The sequence below is a fragment of the Phyllopteryx taeniolatus genome, chromosome 2 (genome assembly GCF_024500385.1).
Source record: "Phyllopteryx taeniolatus isolate TA_2022b chromosome 2, UOR_Ptae_1.2, whole genome shotgun sequence".
In the NCBI taxonomy this organism is placed as follows: domain Eukaryota; kingdom Metazoa; phylum Chordata; class Actinopteri; order Syngnathiformes; family Syngnathidae; genus Phyllopteryx; species Phyllopteryx taeniolatus.
Window position 1 is genome coordinate 40817864 of NC_084503.1, and position 20423 is coordinate 40838286.

Here is a 20423-nt window from a genome sequence, read left to right on the forward strand (position 1 = left end):
CTGAGCTGCTTAATTTGCCTTGTGATGTGTCCTATTACCTCTTAATGTCATGGTCTGTGTTTTGGGTTTGGGTTGTGTTTAGTTTTGTTCCATGTTTTCCTGTGTTCCATGTTTGTCGTGTGCTCATTAGGTTGTTGTGTCCACCTGTTCTCGTCTATTTTGTGTCGACCAATCAGCTCTCTCCAGCCATTCGTGTCTTGTCCAGGTGTTCCTCGTTGTCTCGTCAATTTGTTTGTATTTAGTTCCCTGGGTTCTTTCAGTCCTCGTCGGTTCATTGTCGTTGTCACATGTCTTGCCATGTCATTGTCGCTCAGGTATTTCACCAGTCATGTCTTGTTTCTTGTTTTGGGTTCACTCAAGTGTTTCTTTGTTACTTTGTGTTTAGATTTTGGACTTTGTTAATTTAGCATTTAGACTTTTTCATGATCTTTGTTTTCCTTTGTTTTTGGAATTAAATATTATTTTGAGATTCCCGCACTCCTGCCTTGCCTCCCTGCTTCCCTGCAATTGGGTCCACCATGTTCTTGCCTTGCATTCCTCGCCGTCGCCCTAACCATGTTCTTGACAGAATGAACCGACCAGAACAGGACCCAGCGGGAAGAACATGGCGTCACCCTGGACGCCACCAAACTGCCTCCCACCGTCCTCAGCCTGCCATCCATACCTACCCTCCTCCAGTAAGCCCTATCATTCAGTCTTTTCTGTCCTTTTCCTCGGATCCCCCCACTTGTCCTAGTTATTCACCATGCCCTACTATTGTACATCCACATGTTTCTTTAGATTCAGATTTTTCTGATTGTGAAGATGGCCCTGATTTAGTTAACCTCCTGTCGGATTCTGACTCTGACACAGATTTAGATTTTTCTGGTTCCTTCCCTAGTTTATCCCGTCCATCTGCCCGGGACCGCCGCGTGGTGGCCAACGGAGGCGCCCAAGTAAAGGTCAAATTTTGCCCCCTCGTTTTTTCCCCCCTGTTCACAAATCACTTGATTTTTCACCTGTTCCCACACGTTGTTCCACGGCTCCAATTAAGTCACGTCTAGTCAAACCTGCCCCCAAGCCATGTTCAGTACCAGCCATTTTTCCTAGTTCACCTTCCCGAAACCTTGTGCACTCTTCCACTCCCGTACCCTCTACTCCCACACCTCAATGGCGGCAGGCTGAGGAAGCGACTGCAGCTCCCGTTCCGGCTAATCGGCAGCTGCGCCAGGCTCCCGTTCCGGCTCCTCGGCAGCTGCGCCAGGCTCCCGCACCAGCGGCGCTCATCCAGCGGCCGCCACCCATCCTTGCTCCGGCGGCGCTCGTCCAGCGGCCGCCACCCGTCCTTGCTCCGGCGGTGATCGTCCAGCGGCCGCCACCCGTCCTTGCTCCGGCGGTGCTCGTCCAGCGGCCGCCACCCGTCCTTGCTCCGGCGGCGCTCGTCCAGCGGCCGCCACCTGACCCTGCTCCGGCGGCGCTCGTCCAGCGGCTGCCACCCGTCCTTGCTCCGGCGGCGCTCATCCAGCGGCCGCCACCCGACCCTGCTCCGGCGGCGCTCGTCCAGCGGCCGCCACCCGACCCTGCTCCGGCGGCGCTCGTCCAGCGGCCGCCACCCGACCCTGCTCCGGCGGCGCTCGTCCAGCGGCCGCCACCCGACCCTGCTCCGGCGGCGCTCGTCCAGCGGCCGCCACCCGACCCTGCTCCGGCGCCGCTCGTCCAGCGGCCGCCACCCGACCCTGCTCCGGCGGCGCTCGTCCAGCGGCCGCCACCCGACCCTGCTCCGGCGGCGCTCGTCCAGCGGCCGCCACCCGACCCTGCTCCGGCGGCGCTCGTCCAGCGGCCGCCACCCGACCCTGCTCCGGCGGCGCTCGTCCAGCGGCCGCCACCCGACCCTGCTCCGGCGGCGCTCGTCCAGCGGCCGCCACCCGTCCCTGCTCCGGCGGTGCTCGTCCAGCGGCCGCCACCCGTCCTTGCTCCGGCGGCGCTCGTCCAGCGGCCGCCACCCGTCCTTGCTCCGGCGGCGCTCGTCCAGCGGCCGCCACCCGTCCTTGCTCCGGCGGCGCTCGTCCAGCGGCCGCCACCCGTCCTTGCTCCGGCGGCGCTCGTCCAGCGGCCGCCACCCGTCCTTGCTCCGGCGGCGCTCGTCCAGCGGCCGCCACCCGACCACGCTCCGGCGGCGCTCGTCCAGCGGCCGCCACCCGACCACGCTCCGGCGGCGCTCGTCCAGCGGCCGCCACCCAACCCTATTGCCTGGCCCCTGCATTACCATTGGGTTCGGCACCGTGGCCGTCCGCCTGAATGGCCCTGTAAAGACCCTGGTGCTTGGCGTCCTGGACGACCTCCTGAACCGCTCAGCCAAGCACCTCACCTCGGGTGGCCTGGATGGCCACCAAACTGACCTGAGGGGTGGACTCTGTACCCTCCTCCAGGCCCCCTTCCGCCCACCCTGGGTTGATGACTTTTTGGTTGTTGTTTGGGGAACGTCTGGGATCCGTTCCTTTAGAGGGGGGGTACTGTCATGGTCTGTGTTTTGGGTTTGGGTTGTGTTTAGTTTTGTTCCATGTTTTCCTGTGTTCCATGTTTGTCGTGTGCTCATTAGGTTGTTGTGTCCACCTGTTCTCGTCTATTTTGTGTCGACCAATCAGCTCTCTCCAGCCACTCGTGTCTTGTCCAGGTGTTCCTCGTTGTCTCGTCAATTTGTTTGTATTTAGTTCCCTGGGTTCTTTCAGTCCTCGTCGGTTCATTGTCGTTGTCACATGTCTTGCCATGTCATTGTCGCTCAGGTATTTCACCAGTCATTTCTTGTTTTGGGTTCACTCAAGTGTTACTTTGTGTTTAGATTTTGGACTTTGTTAATTTAGCATTTAGACTTTTTCATGATCTTTGTTTTCCTTTGTTTTTGGAATTAAATATTATTTTGAGATTCCCGCACTCCTGCCTTGCCTCCCTGCTTCCCTGCAATTGGGTCCACCATGTTCTTGCCTTGCATTCCTCGCCGTCGCCCTAACCATGTTCTTGACACTTAATAGCAATAAGACACCGAGAATAGAAACCCTCAGGATAAAGTGCAGCTTTTTAATTTTGGCAGACTTTTTATTTATTTATTTTTAGAAACTTAGCAATGTGCGTTTATAACCAAAACAACCTTTTACATTACCAACCTATTACCATACAAAACAAAAACGTTTGTTTTACAAAAGTAATCTAAAACAAGTTTGTCCCGTTAAGTGGCCCGAACGCGAATCTGGGCCATTGCAGGACTATATTTACCCTTTTCAGCAGGCACATCATGACAGCTGAGAATATTACTGTCAGGTTTTGTACCCCTCTATTAAATATGAAAGGAGGCTGAAAATCACAGGATATGTCTGTTCTGGCAATAAAAGTCACCGGTCCTGAGTTTGTTTGTGTGTTTTTCTCCTCTTTAATAACCTCTACAGCTTGGAGGCGACGTCTTTCCACATACAGGCATTCTTCACCTTTCAAAGTTTACCTGACACAAAACACCCATGCGAGAAGCAGGCAAGTCCCTGGAGTTGTGCACTGGACGGAAAAGAACCAGCGGGTCCCTCCTCCCCATGTACACGCGCCGGTAGCCAAAATGTAAACCCTGACCCGGTTTAATGGCCAGCCAGTCGTTATAATCACCGAAGCACCACCTCTCCTGTTACTCCTCGACATGGTCGAGTGTCCGACTTCTTCATCTTCATCATCATCATCATCATATCTTCTTCGACCAGTGGAGCAGAACCTGATTGGTTGGACGTTGGATGACTTGAGACAGGGATCGAGTGCTTCTCTTTGGTTACCCGGATGTTGCTTCTGAATTTTTCGCAGCTGATTTCTTTTGCAGGTGAATTTTTTTTTTAGATGTTGAATTTTTTTACGTTGAATTTCAATGTTGAAAAAATTCTGTGTCCGAAATTTATGCTAAAAATATTCAGTGTTAGAAATTCAAATTCAAACTCTGATGGCACAGATATACTTCCATAAATTGCCAGCATGTTGCAATGGAATTGTAAGTTAACTGTTGAAGAAGTTAATGGCAAGATGAAAGAAGCTGTTGGAATGACTGCTTGTTTTAGTTTGCATTGTTCGGTCGCGCCTACCTGAGGGAAGGAGCTGGAAGAGAGGGTGACCACGATGTGGAGGGTCCAAGAGGATTTTGCATGCTCTTGTCTTAGTTCTGGCAGCGTGCAAGTGCTCAATGGTGGGTAGGGGGGTACCGACAATCCTTTCAGCAGTTTTGATTGTCCGTTGCAGTCGGAGTTTGTCCTTTTTTGTAGCAGCACCAAACCAGACTGTGATCGAAGAACACAGGACTGATTCAATGACCGCTGTGTAGAACTGCCTCAGCATCTCCTGTGGCAGGCCGTGCTTCCTCAGAAGCCGCAGGAAGTACATCCTCTGCTGGGCCTTTTTGAGGATGGAGTTGATGTTGATCTCGCACTTCAGGTCCTGAGAGACTGTAATTCCCAGGAACTTGAAGGTCTCGACGGTTGACACAGGGCAGTTGGACAGCGTGAGGGGCAGCTGTGGCGAAGGATGCCTCCTGAAGTCCACGATCGTCTCTACAGTCTTGAGCGTGTTCAGCTCCAGGTTGTGTCGGCCGCACCACAGCTCCAGCCGCTCCACTTCCTGTCGATACGCAGACTCGCCACTGTCTTCGATGAGGCCGATGACTGTGGTGTCATCTGCAAACTTCAGGAGTTTGACAGACGGGTGCGTTGAGGTGCAGTTGTTCGTGTAGAGAGAGAAGAGCAGTGGAGAGAGGACACAACCTTGGGGTGCCCCGGTGTAGATGAGGTGGCTTCCCCCAGCCTCACCTGCTGTGTCCTGCCCGTCAGGAAGCTGTAAATCCACTGGCAGATGGCAGGCGAGACGCTGAGCTGGAGAAGCTTGGAGAAGAGGAGTTCAGGGATGATGGTGTTGAACACAGAGCTGAAGTCCACAAACAGGATCCTTGCAAAGGTCCCCGTGGTTAGGGTTAGTAAAAACCTGCAGTAATCCCCTTTTCCCTGTGCCAACATATCATGTAAAATGAATATTATAAATCATACTGATCAATGACAAATGACTATATGGCATGTGGTCTATATGACTAATTCCGACACCAGACATTAATACTGTGTGTAATGATATATAATCAAGATCATCCAGTGCAAGATGTTTACCAGGTGCGCTGCTTTTTTACAGCCTACTATTTTGAAGGCAGGACCCAACCCTGTACATAGCATAGAAAGCCTTTTGGTATGATGTGGAAAACCTGCTCCATGTAGCAACATCTGTGGAAAACAAATTGTGAACCAAAAAAAATTACATTTCCTTAGAGCTGGTAAAAACATGCTTAGGCAGCTTAACATTGTATAAACACTACCAATCAGACCTTGCCCTGATAGCTGGAATACAACTGCTCATCTAATGTAGCCGAAAAATACAACACATTTCGAGTGTATGAGTAATTACTGGTTACATTTTTAATAAATGCAGCTCCAGAAACATTCATTGAAAATATGAATTGAAAAGGAGTCAGAAACATAATGTTAAGTCAAACAGTAACTTTTAACTGTGTAACCTTTGGCTCTCAAGTCATTAAGGCAGTAGTCTCTGACTTTCGTTTGTTCCTTTCGATAAATAATGAGATTTCTTCGTAAAATTCAACGATGTTATCCCAGAAGAACTACAATTCCCATCCTCCAAAATGGACCAACTGGTCTTATATGTCATCTGGCCAAGTTCCTGCCAATCATATAGCGTGATGTCATCAACAGGGGAAGGCCCCCGAGCCGATATTGCAGCCACATCTTGTATCTGCTAATATCTGAAGAAATGTATAATTTCTATTCCAATTTATACTCATCAACACACAGGGGAGTAGATTGATTATTGTTTTTGAAGAGTGTAAAACATAAAATTACTAAAATTGACTCAACCTTTAAATCATTGTGTGACTCTGAAATACAAATAAAAGAAATAGATGCAGCTATAAAGCAAATGTCAGCAGGGAAATCACCTGGTCAAGAACTTCAAAGTTTTTCTGGGAAGATATGAGAGAATTATTGTTTAATACTGTGAAGGAATGTATTGAAAGGGGTGATCGAATGCCAACTATGAAACAAGGAATCATTACGTTGTTACCCAAACCTGAAAAAGATAAAAGATATATATTGTAGATGACCTAAATGTTGACTACAAATGTTTAACTAATATCTTCGCTAACAGGTTAAAAACAGATATTGGACAGATAGTAAGTGAAACGCAATCTGTATTTATTAGGGACAGGTCCATACTGTACATAACAATATCTTAGTTCTTGCCTTAATGGATTATAAGTTCTTGATTGAAGTTTTGTTTTATTTTTTAGATTTGTATTCCATTATTGTTAAATCGCAACTAGTTATTTTTGGTTTGGTAAAAAATTTACTAAAGTAATTAATATGGTTGAATTGTTGTCCGTGTCTATACGATAAGTGGTGTTGAAAATGTTCCCAAACACCGCTTTGTTCAAGTTCGTATTATACCTTATATTTCCATCATATACCGTTGCATACTCACAACACAACAGCAACCCAAAAACATGTTCAGTCACGAATTTAATACGCTATAAAATAGCTAATTTATTACACTGTCATTGATTAAAATTAATGTCACGATGCGCCAGCCGTCCTCATCACAAGCTTCGCTCAGACCAAGACCCCGACCATTCAAAAAGCCTTTGGGAAGTCGCAAAAGCAAACACCTGTGTTCTATCCTCTTCCCACCCAAACCCGTTTTCAAAGAGTGATTCCCTCAACAAAAGAATGAGCTGAACACAACACTTCTCAAAAATTCAAGCGCATTTGTAGATTGTACGTTGGGGTTCACCCCGTCTTCGGGTGGGGGGACGGGTCCTGACTGTTGTTTGTGCCTATGCACCAAACAGCAGTTCAGAGTACCCACCCTTTTTGGAGTCCTTGGAGGGGGTGCTGGAGAGCGCTCCCACTGGGGACGCCATCATTCTGGTGGGGGACTTCAATGCTCACGCGAGAGACTACGTGTTTCGCCGACAACGTAATACCAGCCCATAACGTAGCAACGGCCCAGAACGTAATACTATTTGCCCTTTTTAAAATTGTATTAGACCAATAACGTAATAAGTGACCAATAACTTAAGTCCTTAACATATAACGTCCACTACATTTGGAGATAGCTTGAAACGCTAAGGAGCTAACTAGAGCTCATGCTGACCATCAAGTTAAATAGACAAATACATGGAGAGGGAGAGCGAGACACAGACCGCGCTGGAGAGTATACATTTTCACAATAACCAGCCAATAACGTAATAAGCTATTACAGACCCCCCCCCTTTCACCCTATAGGCCCCTTTGCTAGGCCACAATACTCTTTTTCATGAATGCAATTTCAATCAGCACCCGCCCACTTCTAAAGTAGTTCCGCCGCCCTAACGGGCCTATTACATTTTAACCCTCCATTTTCTGTACCGCCTATCCTCACAAGGATCATTTTCTTACATTTTTAAAATGGAAAATGTATTACATTATGGGTCAGTCATTAAATGCAAATGTATTGAATCTAAAAGTTAAATACAAGCGAACTGTATTTAGGCAGTGATTCTTTCATGTACCACTGGAGACAGCCGCACTATTCATCCATCCATCCATTTTCTGAGCCGCTTCTCCTCACTAGGGTCGCGGGCGTGCTGGAGCCTATCCCAGCTGTCATCGGGCAGGAGGCGGGGTACACCCTGAACTGGTTGCCAGCCAATCGCAGGGCACATACAAACAAACAACCATTCGCACTCACATTCACACCTACGGGCAATTTAGAGTCTCCAATGCATGCATGTTTTTGGGATGTGGGAGGAAACCGGAGTGCCCGGAGAAAACCCACGCAGGCACGGGGAGAACATGCAAACTCCACACAGGCGGGGACCGGGGATTGAACCCCGCTCCTCAGAACTGTGAGGCTGACGCTCTAACCAGTCGACCACCGTGACAGCCGCACTAATTTAGAGAATTAAAATCTGAATGTAAAGAGCATTGAGTCAACAAAAATACTATATGGATCAACTTTACATCAAAAACAAAATGGAGCAGGGTCTATTTTTCATTTTATTGGTTAGGTCATCCAGCTACCTTACCTCCAAATAATTAAATTAAAACAGTCCAATTTCATAAATATTGCCATCAAAGACAAAAACAAAACTAAATTGCGTCATTCACACATAAGTTGGGAAGAAACTTCAAATCACAAGAATGAAAAAAATAAACAAATGCTACCACACTACAACACAACGAAACATATGCATCTTTGATGAACAGGTGAAACATGGGCCAAAAATAAGACAACTGGCACACTTATTTGTTTTATCCAGGCTGGTGAGCAGGGAGTCCATCTTTCTGTGGTGTTTTCACTGGGGTTTCCCGTCAACTGCTCCAGGGGCCAAGTGGGACTATGATTAGATGTCAGCAGGTAAGGTCAGCTCACTATCATTGCTTCTTCTTTTACATGCCGAAGGTGTTTTCGCCACTGTAAGCCACGTATAAAAAGCCATCTTCGTCTTTCTCCTTTTCATACAGCTGTCCCATTGTGATGCTGAAACATGAAGGAGACACAGAATCAGTACCTTGAGCTCCTCTGCTACACATGGCGCCTCTTTGTTAGATTTACGTTAACAGTGGCAACTACATGCAGATTTGGATGTTTGGATTCATCCATCCATTTTTCGTACCGCTTATCCTCACTAGGGTTGCGGGTGTGCTGGCGCCTGCCTCAGCTGACTCTGGGCGAGAGGCGGGGTCCATACTGAACTGGCCGCCAGCCAATCACAGGGCACATACAGTGGGGCAAAAACGTATTTAGTCAGCCACCAATTGTGCAAGTTCTCCCACTTAAAAAGATGAGAGAGGCCTGTCATTCTCATCATAGATATACCTCATCTATGAGAGACAAAATGAGAAAAGGAAAATCACATTGCTTGATTTTTTAATAATTTATTAGCAAATTATGGTGGAAAATAAGTATTAGGCCACCTACAAACAAGCAAACAAGATTTCTGGCAACTTGATTTCTTCTTTAAGAGGCTCCTCTGTCCTTCACCTGTATTAATGGCACCTGTTTGAACTCGTTATCAGTATAAAAGACACCTGTCCACAACCTCAAACAGTCAACACTCCAAACTCTATAGTGGAGTCTAAAGACCAAAGAGCTGTCAAAGGTCACCAGAAACAAAATTGTACACCTGCACCGGGCTGGGAAAACTGAATCTGCAATAGCGAAGCAGCTTGCTGTAAAGAAATCAACTGTGGGAGCATTTATTAGAAAATGGAAGGCATACAAGACCACTGATAATCTTCCTCGATATGCGCTCCATGCAAGATCTCACCATGTGGGTTCAAAATGATCACAAGAACGGTGAGCAAAAATCCCAGAACCACACGGGAGGGGGGGACCTAGTCAATGACCTGCAGAGAGATGGGACCAAAGTAACAAAGGTTACCATCAGTAACACACTACGCCGCCATGGATTCAAATCCTGGAGTGGCAGACATGTCCCCCTGATTAAGCCAGTACATGTCCAGGCCCATCTGAAGTTTGCTGGAGAGCATCTGGATGATCCAGAAGAGGATTGAGAGAAAGTCATATGGTCAGATGAAACCAAATTAGAACTTTTTGGTAAAAACTCAACTTGTTGTGTTTGGAGGAGAAAGAATGCTGAGTTGCATCCAAAGAACACCATACCTACTGTGAAGCATGGGGGTGGAAACATCATGCTTCGGGGCTGTTTTTCGGCAAAGGGACCAGGACGACTGATCCGTGTAACGGAAAGAATGAATGGGGCCATGTATCCTGAGATTTGGAGTGAAAACCCCCTTCCATCATCTAGGGCACTGAAGATGAAATGTGGCTGGGTCTTTCAGCATGACCATGATCTCAAACACACCGCCTGGGAAACGAAGGAGTGGCCTAGCCAGTCTCTCCATCACAACCCCATAGAAAATCTTTGGAGGGAGTTGAAAGTCTGTGTTGCCCAGCGACAGCCCCAAAACATCACTGCTTGAGAGGAGATCTGCATGGAGGAATGCGCTAAAATACCAGCAACAGTCAGTGAAAACCTTGTGAAGACTTACAGAAAACGTTTGACCTCTGTCATTGCAAACAAAGGGTATATAAGAATGTATTGAGACGAACTTTTGTTATTGGCCAAATACTTATTTTCCACTATAATTTGCACAAAATTTTTTTTTAAATCAGACAATGTGATTTTCTGTTTTTTTTTTCTTTCTCATTTTGTCTCTCATAGGTGAGGTATACCTATGATGAAAATTACAGGCCTCTCCCATATTTTTAAGTGGGAGAACTTGCACAATTGGTGGCTGACTAAATACTTTTTTGCCCCACTCTATAGACAAACAATCATTCACATTCACGTGAAGGGCAATTTAGAGTCGTCAATTAACCTACCATGCATGTTTTTGTAATGGGGGCGGTACCTGGAGAAAACCCACGCAGGCATGGGGAGAATATGCAAACTCCACACAGGCGAGGCCGGGATTTGAACCTAGGTCCTCAGAACTGTGAGGCAGATGTGCTAACCAGTCGTCCACAGCCTGTTGGGGTTCAATTGTGAAAATAATTTGTAGAAATAAACATAGTGTGGATAGGTACTGTGTCCGACGACGAATAGCGAAAATCAGCAAATAATTGATGCCCATTATAATTGCATTGGATTATTATTTTTTTTTTTAATAATCCACACATCCAGGGAACAGCAACTGCAGTCACAGGAACATCAAGCTGCTTGGAGATGGTTTTATAGCCTTTACCTTTAAAATGTGATTGTCTATACTTTTCTTTCTAATCTCCTGAGACAACTCTCTCGTTCATTTTCTCTGGTCCATGTTTAGTGTGGTACACACCGTGTCACCAAACAACACAGTGATTACTTGTTACCCTTTAAATAGGCCGACTGACTGATTATAAGTTTGAAGACACCTGTCATCCTTATTAGAGGACACACCTTGTTTGAATATGATGTGCCTATGGTCAAATTATTGTAACTTTTTTTTTTTTTTTTTTTAGGGGTGCCATCATTTTTGTCCAGGCCTGTTTCACAAGTTTTTTTTTTTTTTTTTTAATAATTCTGTTGAACCACAATTCAAAGGCAATGTCTGACTTTCATTGGTTAATTTTCATATATTTTTTAATCATTCTTACTTTTGTCAAGTTATTTTTGTGACTATTGTGGGTTTTTATTTAATTAATAGAGGGGTACCAACAATTTTGTCCATGTGTGTACATTATTTAATCTCAAGTTAATTTTCAAAATAGTCACAGCAGTTTTCATTTTCTCCAAATGACAATTTGTTTGCAGGCAAAGATGATTGAAGAAGCTATATCCATCCATCCAGTTTCTGTACCGCTCATCCTCACTAGGGTCGTGGGCGTGCTGGAGCCCATTCCAGCCAGCATGTTTTTGGGTGTGGGAGGAAACCGGAGTCTTTCTTCTTTTCCTTTGGGTTTGTCCGTGTAGGGGTCGCCACAGCGTGTCATCCTTTTCCATGTAAGCCTACCTCCTGCATCCTCCTCTCGAACACCAACTGCCCTCGTGTCTTCCCTCACGACATCCATCAACCTTCACTTTGGCCTTCCTCTACCTCTCTTACCTGGCAGCTCCATCCTCATCATCCTTCTACCAATATACTCACTATTTCTCCTCTGGAGGTGACCAAACCATCTAAGTCTGCTCTCTCTAACTTTGTCTCCAAAACATCGAACCTCGGCTGTCCCTCTGAAGAGCTCATTTCTAATTTTATCCAACCTGGTCACTCCGAGAGCGAACATCAACATATTAATTTCCGCCACCTCCAGCTTTGCTTCCTGTTGTCTCTTCAGTGCCACTGTCTCTAATCCGTGCATCATGGCTGGCCTCACCACTGTTTTATAAACTTTGCCCTTCATCCAAGCAGAGACTCTTCTGTCACATAACACACCTGACACCTTCCTCCACCCATTCCAACCTGCTTGGACCCGTTTCTTCACTTCCTGACCAGACTCACCATTGCTCTGGACTGTTGACCCCAAGTATTTAAAGTCCTCCACCCTTGCTATCTCTTCTCCCTGTAGCCTCACTCTTCGCCCACCACCCCTCTCATTCATGCACATATATTCCGTCTTACTTCGGCTAATCTTCATTCCTCTGATTTCCAGTGCATGCCTCCATCTTTCCAACTGTATCTCCACCTGCTCCCTGCATTCACTGCAGATCACAATGCCAATGGAAACATCATGGTCCACGGGGATTCCAGTCTAACCTCATCTGTCAGCCTATCCATCACCACTGCAAACAGGATGGGGCTCAGGGCTGATCCCTGATGCAGTCCCACCTCCACCTTAAATTCGTCTGTCACACTTACAGCACACCTCACCGCTGTTCTGCTGCCCTCGTACATGTCCTGTATTATTCTAACATACTTCTCTGCCACTCCAGACCTCCGCATGGGGTACCACAGTTCCTCTCTGGGCACACGCCAGTCTCTAAGACTCCTATAAGTAGGCGCCACTGTTGTCTCAAGGCTTAAGCTCCGCCCCCGGTCATCATAGTAACCAAAGTCAAATCCCCATTGGTCCAGCAGTAGATGGGGCAGGTATACAGTTGTTCATTTGCTTAAGTCAGGGGTGGCCCATAAAACTGGCTAATTTCAGCAAGAATTTTTTTTTTCATCCTGGGGTAATTTTGACGAAAGCGTGTCACAGACATGTTATAAAAGCACCTGAAGGGAAACTGCATACTGTCTTCCTTAAACCATGAAATTATTGATCAGAAAAGGCTATCATTTATTACAAATTTAACTACTACAAACTACTTCCATGCTATGTATTTAAAAATGAACCTGTCACTGCATCCAGTAACCAAATGTGAGACATCCTGTTTCTTTTACGAGCATAAACCTGATTCTATACCAATTCAATGCGGGCTAAAAAGATTGTGCATCATGTATGTGCAACTACTGCTTTTCTTGTGTGTCATGAGGGCGGCCTCTGTTGAATAAACCGTCATATGCGCAAAATTGCTAATATCTTGCAGGTCGCAAAATATTATAGCAATGTTACAAAGCACAAATTCTTCATAACTGTACTTAGGTTTTTCAGATATTTATACTCAAGTATTCATTTTCGCACGACATTTTACTTTTACCCCCTACATTTGAAAACATATCTGTACTTTCTACTCCTTAACTTTGTAAAAATAGGTTTGTTACCTTTTTTAACCTTAGCAGATGACGACAACACATAAAAAAGAGAGTTAAAGTCAACCGCAATTGAGATCTTGACAGCTTTGATTGAGATCTTGGAGATTTATTAAGGTGGAACACAAACCAGGGAGCATTAACGACAATGACGTCACAGATTCAGAGAAGCAAGATATTCCCTTCCCATTGCCTTATTTAAGAAAATTGTGTATTTTTTCCTGTTATCATCAGCTAATTAAGCATTTTATTTGTTAGACCATTCACAAAGTATGAAAAGATGTACAAACACATTCTTTTGATGGCTTATAAGCCTGAGCCAACGCAAGCTATCTTTTTTTTCTCCTTCTTTGTACAAAACACTCCTACTACAACACTAATAAAAGAGGGAAACGACTTTTGTGGGTTTTTTTGTGTGCAGTTATCAAAACAGGTACTGTATATAACTCACAGTAAAAAAAACTTAAGTACATTTTAGTGTTTGTACATTTTTTTAACACTTTCAAATAAGTAAGAGTTTAAGCAGTGCTTCCACTTTTACCAGTCTTTCTACACACATATCTGTACTTCTACCTATGTACAGAGTATGAGCGCTTTTACCACCACAAACTTGACTTGTTCTCCACAGGTACACCCGAGAAGAAACAGCATGAAGAAGCTAGTGCCATCTACTGGTAACAAGGATATTGCAACAACTGAAAAATGGTTACTTTCAGTGCAAAAACCAGACAGGCCAAACCATGGCATATGATGAAGGTCCTGTTAATTTCAAGAAAGCTATATAAAAAAAAAAATAAAAAAATAAAAAAAGAAAACTCATCTGCTGTTTTTTTTTTTTTTTTCCCCCCAGGCTTTGTTGATTCAAGAGGCCTTACTCATGACCGAATCATGACGAAGGACTGCAGTTGATTTTCAAACCCAGCTTGTAGTGAGTGACATGATCATGACGCCTATGATGTCAGCACCCTCATACTGTCCATAAGGAGAACCTCTCATCTCTCTCATCTATTAAGTTAAGGGTTGGGTTGTGTTTATGCTTTAAGTTTAGTTTTCTGTACAGTTTGTGTACATCACATTGTACAACTTATTGTATATGTCTTCATTTTATTTGTTTTTATTTTGCCTTGTTCTCTGCTGTCTGAAGTCAAGTCGGCATTGCAAATGAGAATCTGTTCTCAATAGGCTTACCTGGCTAAATAAGGGTTACATAAATAATCATTACAGTATATCTCAGCTGCCTTTCCATTTATCTTTTATATGAAGACTAGTAATGTAACGAGAAAATGACTAGATGTAAATTTCATTCACACACCGTGCTACTATTTGTATCTTAGCAAGAGAAGAGCTGATCCATAAACACAACATGTTTGGTCCAAGCTCGTAGATCTGTCAAATGCTGTGGTTCTAACCTGGACTGGGGGACTGTCTTATCCACAAACAGGAAGATGGCCTTCTCTGAGGGCAGCTGGATGCGTTTCCTGATGATCCACATGAACTGAGCCACTGTGATGTCAGAGGGGACCAGGTACTTCCTCTTGTCAATATCCACGATCTGGGACCCAGACACTTTCTCCACAATCACCTAGCATGCAGCGCACAGTTGAAGCACAGTCAGGATTACAATAAACAAGGCTCATTTAAAAACAAGAACAAATAGTCAATGAGAAGGATTTCACTTACCGGGACCCTGTCAGGGTACTTGTTGCGGATTTTGGCTGATTCTATGCATCGATGTTCTGCAGGATATCAAGCAATAATTGCGTTATTTCGCTGTAGAATTCAAGCTGGTTCAAAACATACTTTGTCTTTGGTGTCGTGTAGACCATTGGTTCTCAACTGTTATCACAGCGGTTTCCTATTGTTGCTAAGCCACGACCCACTCCAATAGCCAATAACAACAATAAGGAGAATGTATTTTTCCTTTGAAAACATATTTATATCATATTTTAACTGTTTAACATATTTTCATGTTTTAAGTGCCTTATTACACTGCACCTTATTAAGAAACTGATAAACTGTATGTACAAAAATCAATCTTAGCACTAATCTTTTCTTTCTTTCCATGACACACCAGTTGAGAATCACTGGTATAGATAATAGATAGTGCCGTGAAAAAGTATTGGCCCCCTTCTCAAATTCATATATTTTTGCATAGTTTCCTCACTTTAATATTTAAGGTCATCCAACAGATGTAAATATCAAATATAACCCAAGTGAACTTAAAATGCTGTTTTAAAATGGTGATTTTATTTAAACTTAAATAAACTATTCAAAGTTACCTGGCCCTGTGTGAAAAAGTAATGGCCCCCTAAACCTAATAACTGGCAATGAGTCTTTCACAACTCTGTGGAAATATTTTGGCCCACTCTTACTAGCAGAATTCTTTGAATTCAGCTAAAAGGGAGTGGTTTTAGCACATCTGCCTCACAGTTCTGGGGACAGGGGTTAAAATCGCGGCCCCCCCTGTGTAGAGTTTGCGTGTTCTCGCCGTACCTGGGTGGGTTTTCCCCCGGCACTCCGGTTTCCTCCCACATCCCAAAAACATGCATGGTAGGTTAATTATCAACTCTAAATTGCCCGTAGGTATGCATGTGAGCGCGAATGATAGTTTGTTTCTATGTGCCCTGTGATTGGCTGGCGACCGGTTCAGGGTGTACCCCACCTCTCGCCCGAAGATAGCTGGGTTAGGCACCAGCACGCCCGCGACCCTAGTGAGGAGAAGCGGTGAAGAAAATGGGTGGAATGGATGGATGGATGGATGTACTTTGCCAAAGAATCAACAGAATCATGCATTTATTAACACATTACTATGCTAGAGTGGCAATAACAAATCTTGTTTTGTACTTAAGAGTTAGGGTTTAAAAAATGATATTTCTTTTGGAAACTAACCAAAACAATTATGTGTAGGTGTAGCTCACTGTACTACTGTAAGAAGGGGGATTGTGGGTAATGTAGTCTTGATACTGCTACTTTAAAGATGCAGATTGTCTCTGGGATGTGGCATCTTTTTTCTTTTATGCAATATTAACGACACAAAGTGTTTTTGTTGTGAGATATAATACTGGAACTGGAAACCGTTGCTATATATGTCGTTTGTATCAAACAGAAGTTGTTATGCAAAATTCTAATGGCCACCCCCTGTAGGCCTATTAAGGATCTGACAAAAACAACCGTCTCCTTCCCGAGAACAAAGATGGGCTCCAGTTTAAGGTGGATGCAAAAGGCTGTCTATTTTGATGTACTCATTGGCAAATCAAACATTTCATATTTCATATCTGTCAATAGTGCAGAATCAAAGGCTTCAACCATTAGCCCAACAAGTGCAGTACTTCAATCGTGTGTGTTACGAACAAAGACCCGACGCTTTCCTCGCACATACTAACTTGCCACAACATCATCCAATGGCGAGACAAAATATATATGTATATATATATATATATATATATAGTTATATATATCATTTTTCGAGTTACATCAGTATTTAAGGTGTCTATCCTTTCGGAAGGGGTTAGCTAAAGCTACTAAGCCTCCCAAGATAGCCAAGGCCATTGGTAAAGCCCCCACCCCACGTCCTTTAAAATTGTTTATGAAGTGAGCAATCCGAAATATCGTCCAATTCGCAAACACTATGGAATTTATTTTTCAACAATCCACCTCAATCGACATTTTCATGTCATTATTAGTGACACCATCGCTCGTCCCTCACCCAGAGAATGATCCTCTTTGAACATCCATTTCATGGTTGCCGCTCTCTTGGCTCGTTGTAGATGATTGTAAGAGTCACTCAAGGTTAGATTTGAGAAGAAAATAGCTTCCCCCGGTCAATATTGTTGAAATACACGTCAAGCTAAAGCTCGCCTCCTCCAAATCAACACTCCAGCAAAACAACAAACAAGCACCGCCCCCTCGCTGGTCAGCCAACCGGGAGCCGCCTTGTTGGTGACGTAAGTGTTGGCTTGTGTCATTGGCTGTATCTTTTCGAGGGGATAACAACACCTGATAACAAACTTAAAATGCACTTTTTCTCCATTTTATTTGTATTAAACGCTACATACCTTTCATGCAAACATTTTATGTTTGACAAGAAATACATTTGTCTTAAACCCCTACTTCTTTGGTCAATCATTATATGGTCGTGGAATATCCCTCTAATGATTTGCAGTGGGTCTCTCTCTCTCTCTCTCTCTCTCTCTCTCTCTCTCTCTCTCTCTCTCTCTCTCTATATATATATACATTTTCTTTTACCGCTTCTCCTCACTAGGGCTGGTGGAGCCTATCCCAGCTATCTTCGGGCAGGAGGCGGGGTTCACCCTGAACCGGTCGCCAGCCAATCGCAGGGCACATGGAAACAAACAACCATTTGCACTCACAGTCACACTTACGGTATATATGTATGTATAACGGTGATAAGCCTTCCATCCATGGATTCTGTCAGTTTCTTGATTTGTAGTCGATTCAGTTTTTGTGCGGCAGAAACTGCAGCTTCTCAGAATATTGTTCTGAGAAGTGTACTGTTTGCCTTCATGGTATAGCTCCCGTTTAAGCACTGCCCACAAGTTCTTGACTGGGTTCAGGTCAGGTGAGGAAGGGGGACATGTGATCAGTTTTTCATCTTTCAAGCCTTTACTGGCCAGCCACACAGAGGAGTACATGTGATAGATAGAACAATTTAGAGTCTTCAATTAACCTACCATGCATGTGTTTGGGATGTGGGAGGAAACCGGAGTACCCGGAGAAAACCCACGCAGGCATGTGGAGAGCATGCAAACTCCACACAAGAGGGACCGGGATTTGAACCCCGGTCCTCAGAACTGTGAGGCATATGTGCCAGTTGTGCACCGTGCCGCCCTGTAGAAGTCTTTTCAGGGGCGGACCCAGAAGGGAGGCCGGGGTAGCACTGGACCCCCCTGAAATCTGAAGTCCCTCCTGTAGGTAGTTGGCACTATGTACCACAAAGAGTTGTAATCCACATTTATGAGAGAAAAGAAGAATCATCACAGAAGAAGATGATTTGTCCCAGAGCCAGTCTACGTCACAACGTCATTCTAAAGCAATGGTTCTTAACCTTGTTGGAGGGACGGAACCCCGCAAGTTTCATACGGAGAGCACGGAACCCTTCCTAATTTGAAAAATAAAACATGGTTTATTTCAAATTCAAAACAGGTATATATTTTATTGTCTGTGTAGATTCTCAGTCATCCAGGTCATGCACAAAATCAACCACGCATCAGTTGCACATAAAATCACTGTACTAAAAGAACAAAACCAACAAAACATGAATTTCACACAAAAAGCAAACAAAAAATTCAATTCAATGAAAATTTACTGTAAGTGTATGGGAATTTTGCTATTGCCATTCCCCTTGATAAGTCCCACTCTCATATCAGAGGAACGTACTTCGTTGTAAAAATTCACAACAAAGTCTGTTCGAAAAGGGTTCATTGGTAAGTGTTTTTTTATTATTTGCTGATTATTTGTCGAGTCCTCTGTCGAACCCCAGCGACTGCCTCACTGAACCCCTGGGGTTCGATCGAACCCAGGTTAAGGTGTCCTAATGAGTCACTGCTTAAAATAGGCGACTTCAGATGACCAGTGTCAGCTTCCAACAGCCACTCCATCACAAAAGTGCTGTTAATGAGTTTCACAAGTGTCACGCGTTTAAAAAACATAAATACTCTAATTAAGTTAATTCTGCCTTTATATTTTAGAGTTTGATTTCTGAAATTTCACCAAATATCACCAATTTAGCTTGTTTAAAATAGGTATAGCCTACCTGTAATTCAAGTGAATTCTGCCTTTTTATTTAAGTATTTTGTCTGTTTTATTTTATTATTTGATTCAAGAAGTCTGCCTTTTTATTTACTTCATAAAAAAGTGTGGCTTTTTATTTCACATTTCATGTTTGTTCATGTTTCATATATATAAATCAACTGTTTTCATGTTTTCAACAGTGCATAAAGGCTTTTGTATTACTGAGCTATTTTTCTGTGAAATACATTTGGGTTGCTACAGAATATCAAAAATTTGGGTTGTGACTTAACGACTAAGTTCATTTTGGGTCCAGAGGCAAAACCAGTTGGGAACCACTGAGTAGCTGAAAGTTTGAATATTAAACTTACATCTACAGTGGTCTATTTCCCCTGACATTTTTTAGGCTTGAAGTGGGTATTTGATAACATTGTGCAATTGTAAGTGATACTAAGAGTAACACAACTGGCCATTTTTTTTCATAGGGTCCATTGAGAAAAGACAGGGGGACAAGATATATATTCTTTTGAAAGAGAAGAAAGTTAGGTAATGGTAAGGTGGAAAGGGAGAGTGTGAGTGAATAACTAGTGTGTGTCTGTGTGTGTCTGTGTGTGTGTGTGTGTGTGTGCGTGAGTGGATAACTGTGTGAGCGGGTTACTCTGATTATAGAAAAATTGTTGCAGTTGTGTTTCTGTGTATATTGTGTTGTAAACATTGTTAGTAAACTTTAATGTATGCGCACAAACCTCATCTTCTGTGTGCTTAGTATTGACATTGCAACATTTAGAGACTGATTGCAATTCATTGGTCGAAAAAAAAAATTAATTGTCATAGTCTGTGGACCCCCTGAAATAGCCTTGGCCACCCCCTGGCCACCCCAAGGAGAAAAGTCTAGCTCCACCACTGAGTCTTTTGCATATATGTCTGCCTTTTTATTTTCACTGAAATGGGTGTAATGTTGTGATATCACTACAAGATGGTGGGGGCCTTGTCCCCAAATGTGGCTCATAGGTCAAAGTTTTAAAAAATGTCGTTTCATGGGTCTGAGAGGCAGAAATGAGTGTGCAGGGTATCAGGAGGATAAGGTGTTGATCTCCTTAGGCCACACCCACACTCATTAAAGAAATAGACAACACCAGCTATGCTTAAACCCATTAAAAATTCAGGTTTATCCAGCTGGGAGCTAGGAAATATGCCTAAAAGTGACGATATGCTCAAAATACTTGCCTAATAATTCCGTACACGGTGTAGACAGTGATTCTTTCACGTACCACTAGAGAGAACCCACGTACCACTAGTGGTGTACTACACTTTGAGAATGACTGGAATCAGGTATGCCAGGTACCGGTAACACTGTGTACAGTGGAACCTCATTTTAACGGACCCCAATTTCATGGATTTCGGACGCAACAGACCGTCTGAACCGTACCTGTGTCCAAAAAGTTT

At 44.0% G+C, this 20423-nt stretch overlaps 1 protein-coding gene across 1 annotated transcript; it reads right to left on the bottom strand.

The window, feature by feature from the left end:
- Positions 1-8072: 8072 nt before the first annotated feature.
- gabarapl2 (GABA(A) receptor-associated protein like 2) lies at positions 8073-17125 on the bottom strand. Its single transcript, XM_061766276.1, has 4 exons — positions 16936-17125; positions 14910-14965; positions 14639-14811; positions 8073-8574 (listed from the first exon to the last, which is right to left on the bottom strand). The coding sequence occupies exons 1-4, from the start codon at positions 16967-16969 to the stop codon at positions 8484-8486; spliced, it is 354 nt and encodes a 117-aa protein (XP_061622260.1). The 5' UTR covers positions 16970-17125; the 3' UTR covers positions 8073-8483.
- Between the last annotated feature and the right edge of the window lie 3298 nt (positions 17126-20423).

What these genes read in the sequence shown, in the direction of transcription:
- gabarapl2 (XM_061766276.1), bottom strand. Translation starts at nt 16,969, where the DNA reads ATGAAATGGATGTTCAAAGAGGATCATTCTCTGG. An exon ending in CAAAGAGGATCATTCTCTGG is followed by an intron (nt 14,966 to 16,935) that starts GTGAGGGACGAG and finishes GATATCCTGCAG; the next exon opens with AACATCGATGCATAGAATCA. An exon ending in AAGACAGTCCCCCAGTCCAG is followed by an intron (nt 8,575 to 14,638) that starts GTTAGAACCACA and finishes TTCATGTTTCAG; the next exon opens with CATCACAATGGGACAGCTGT.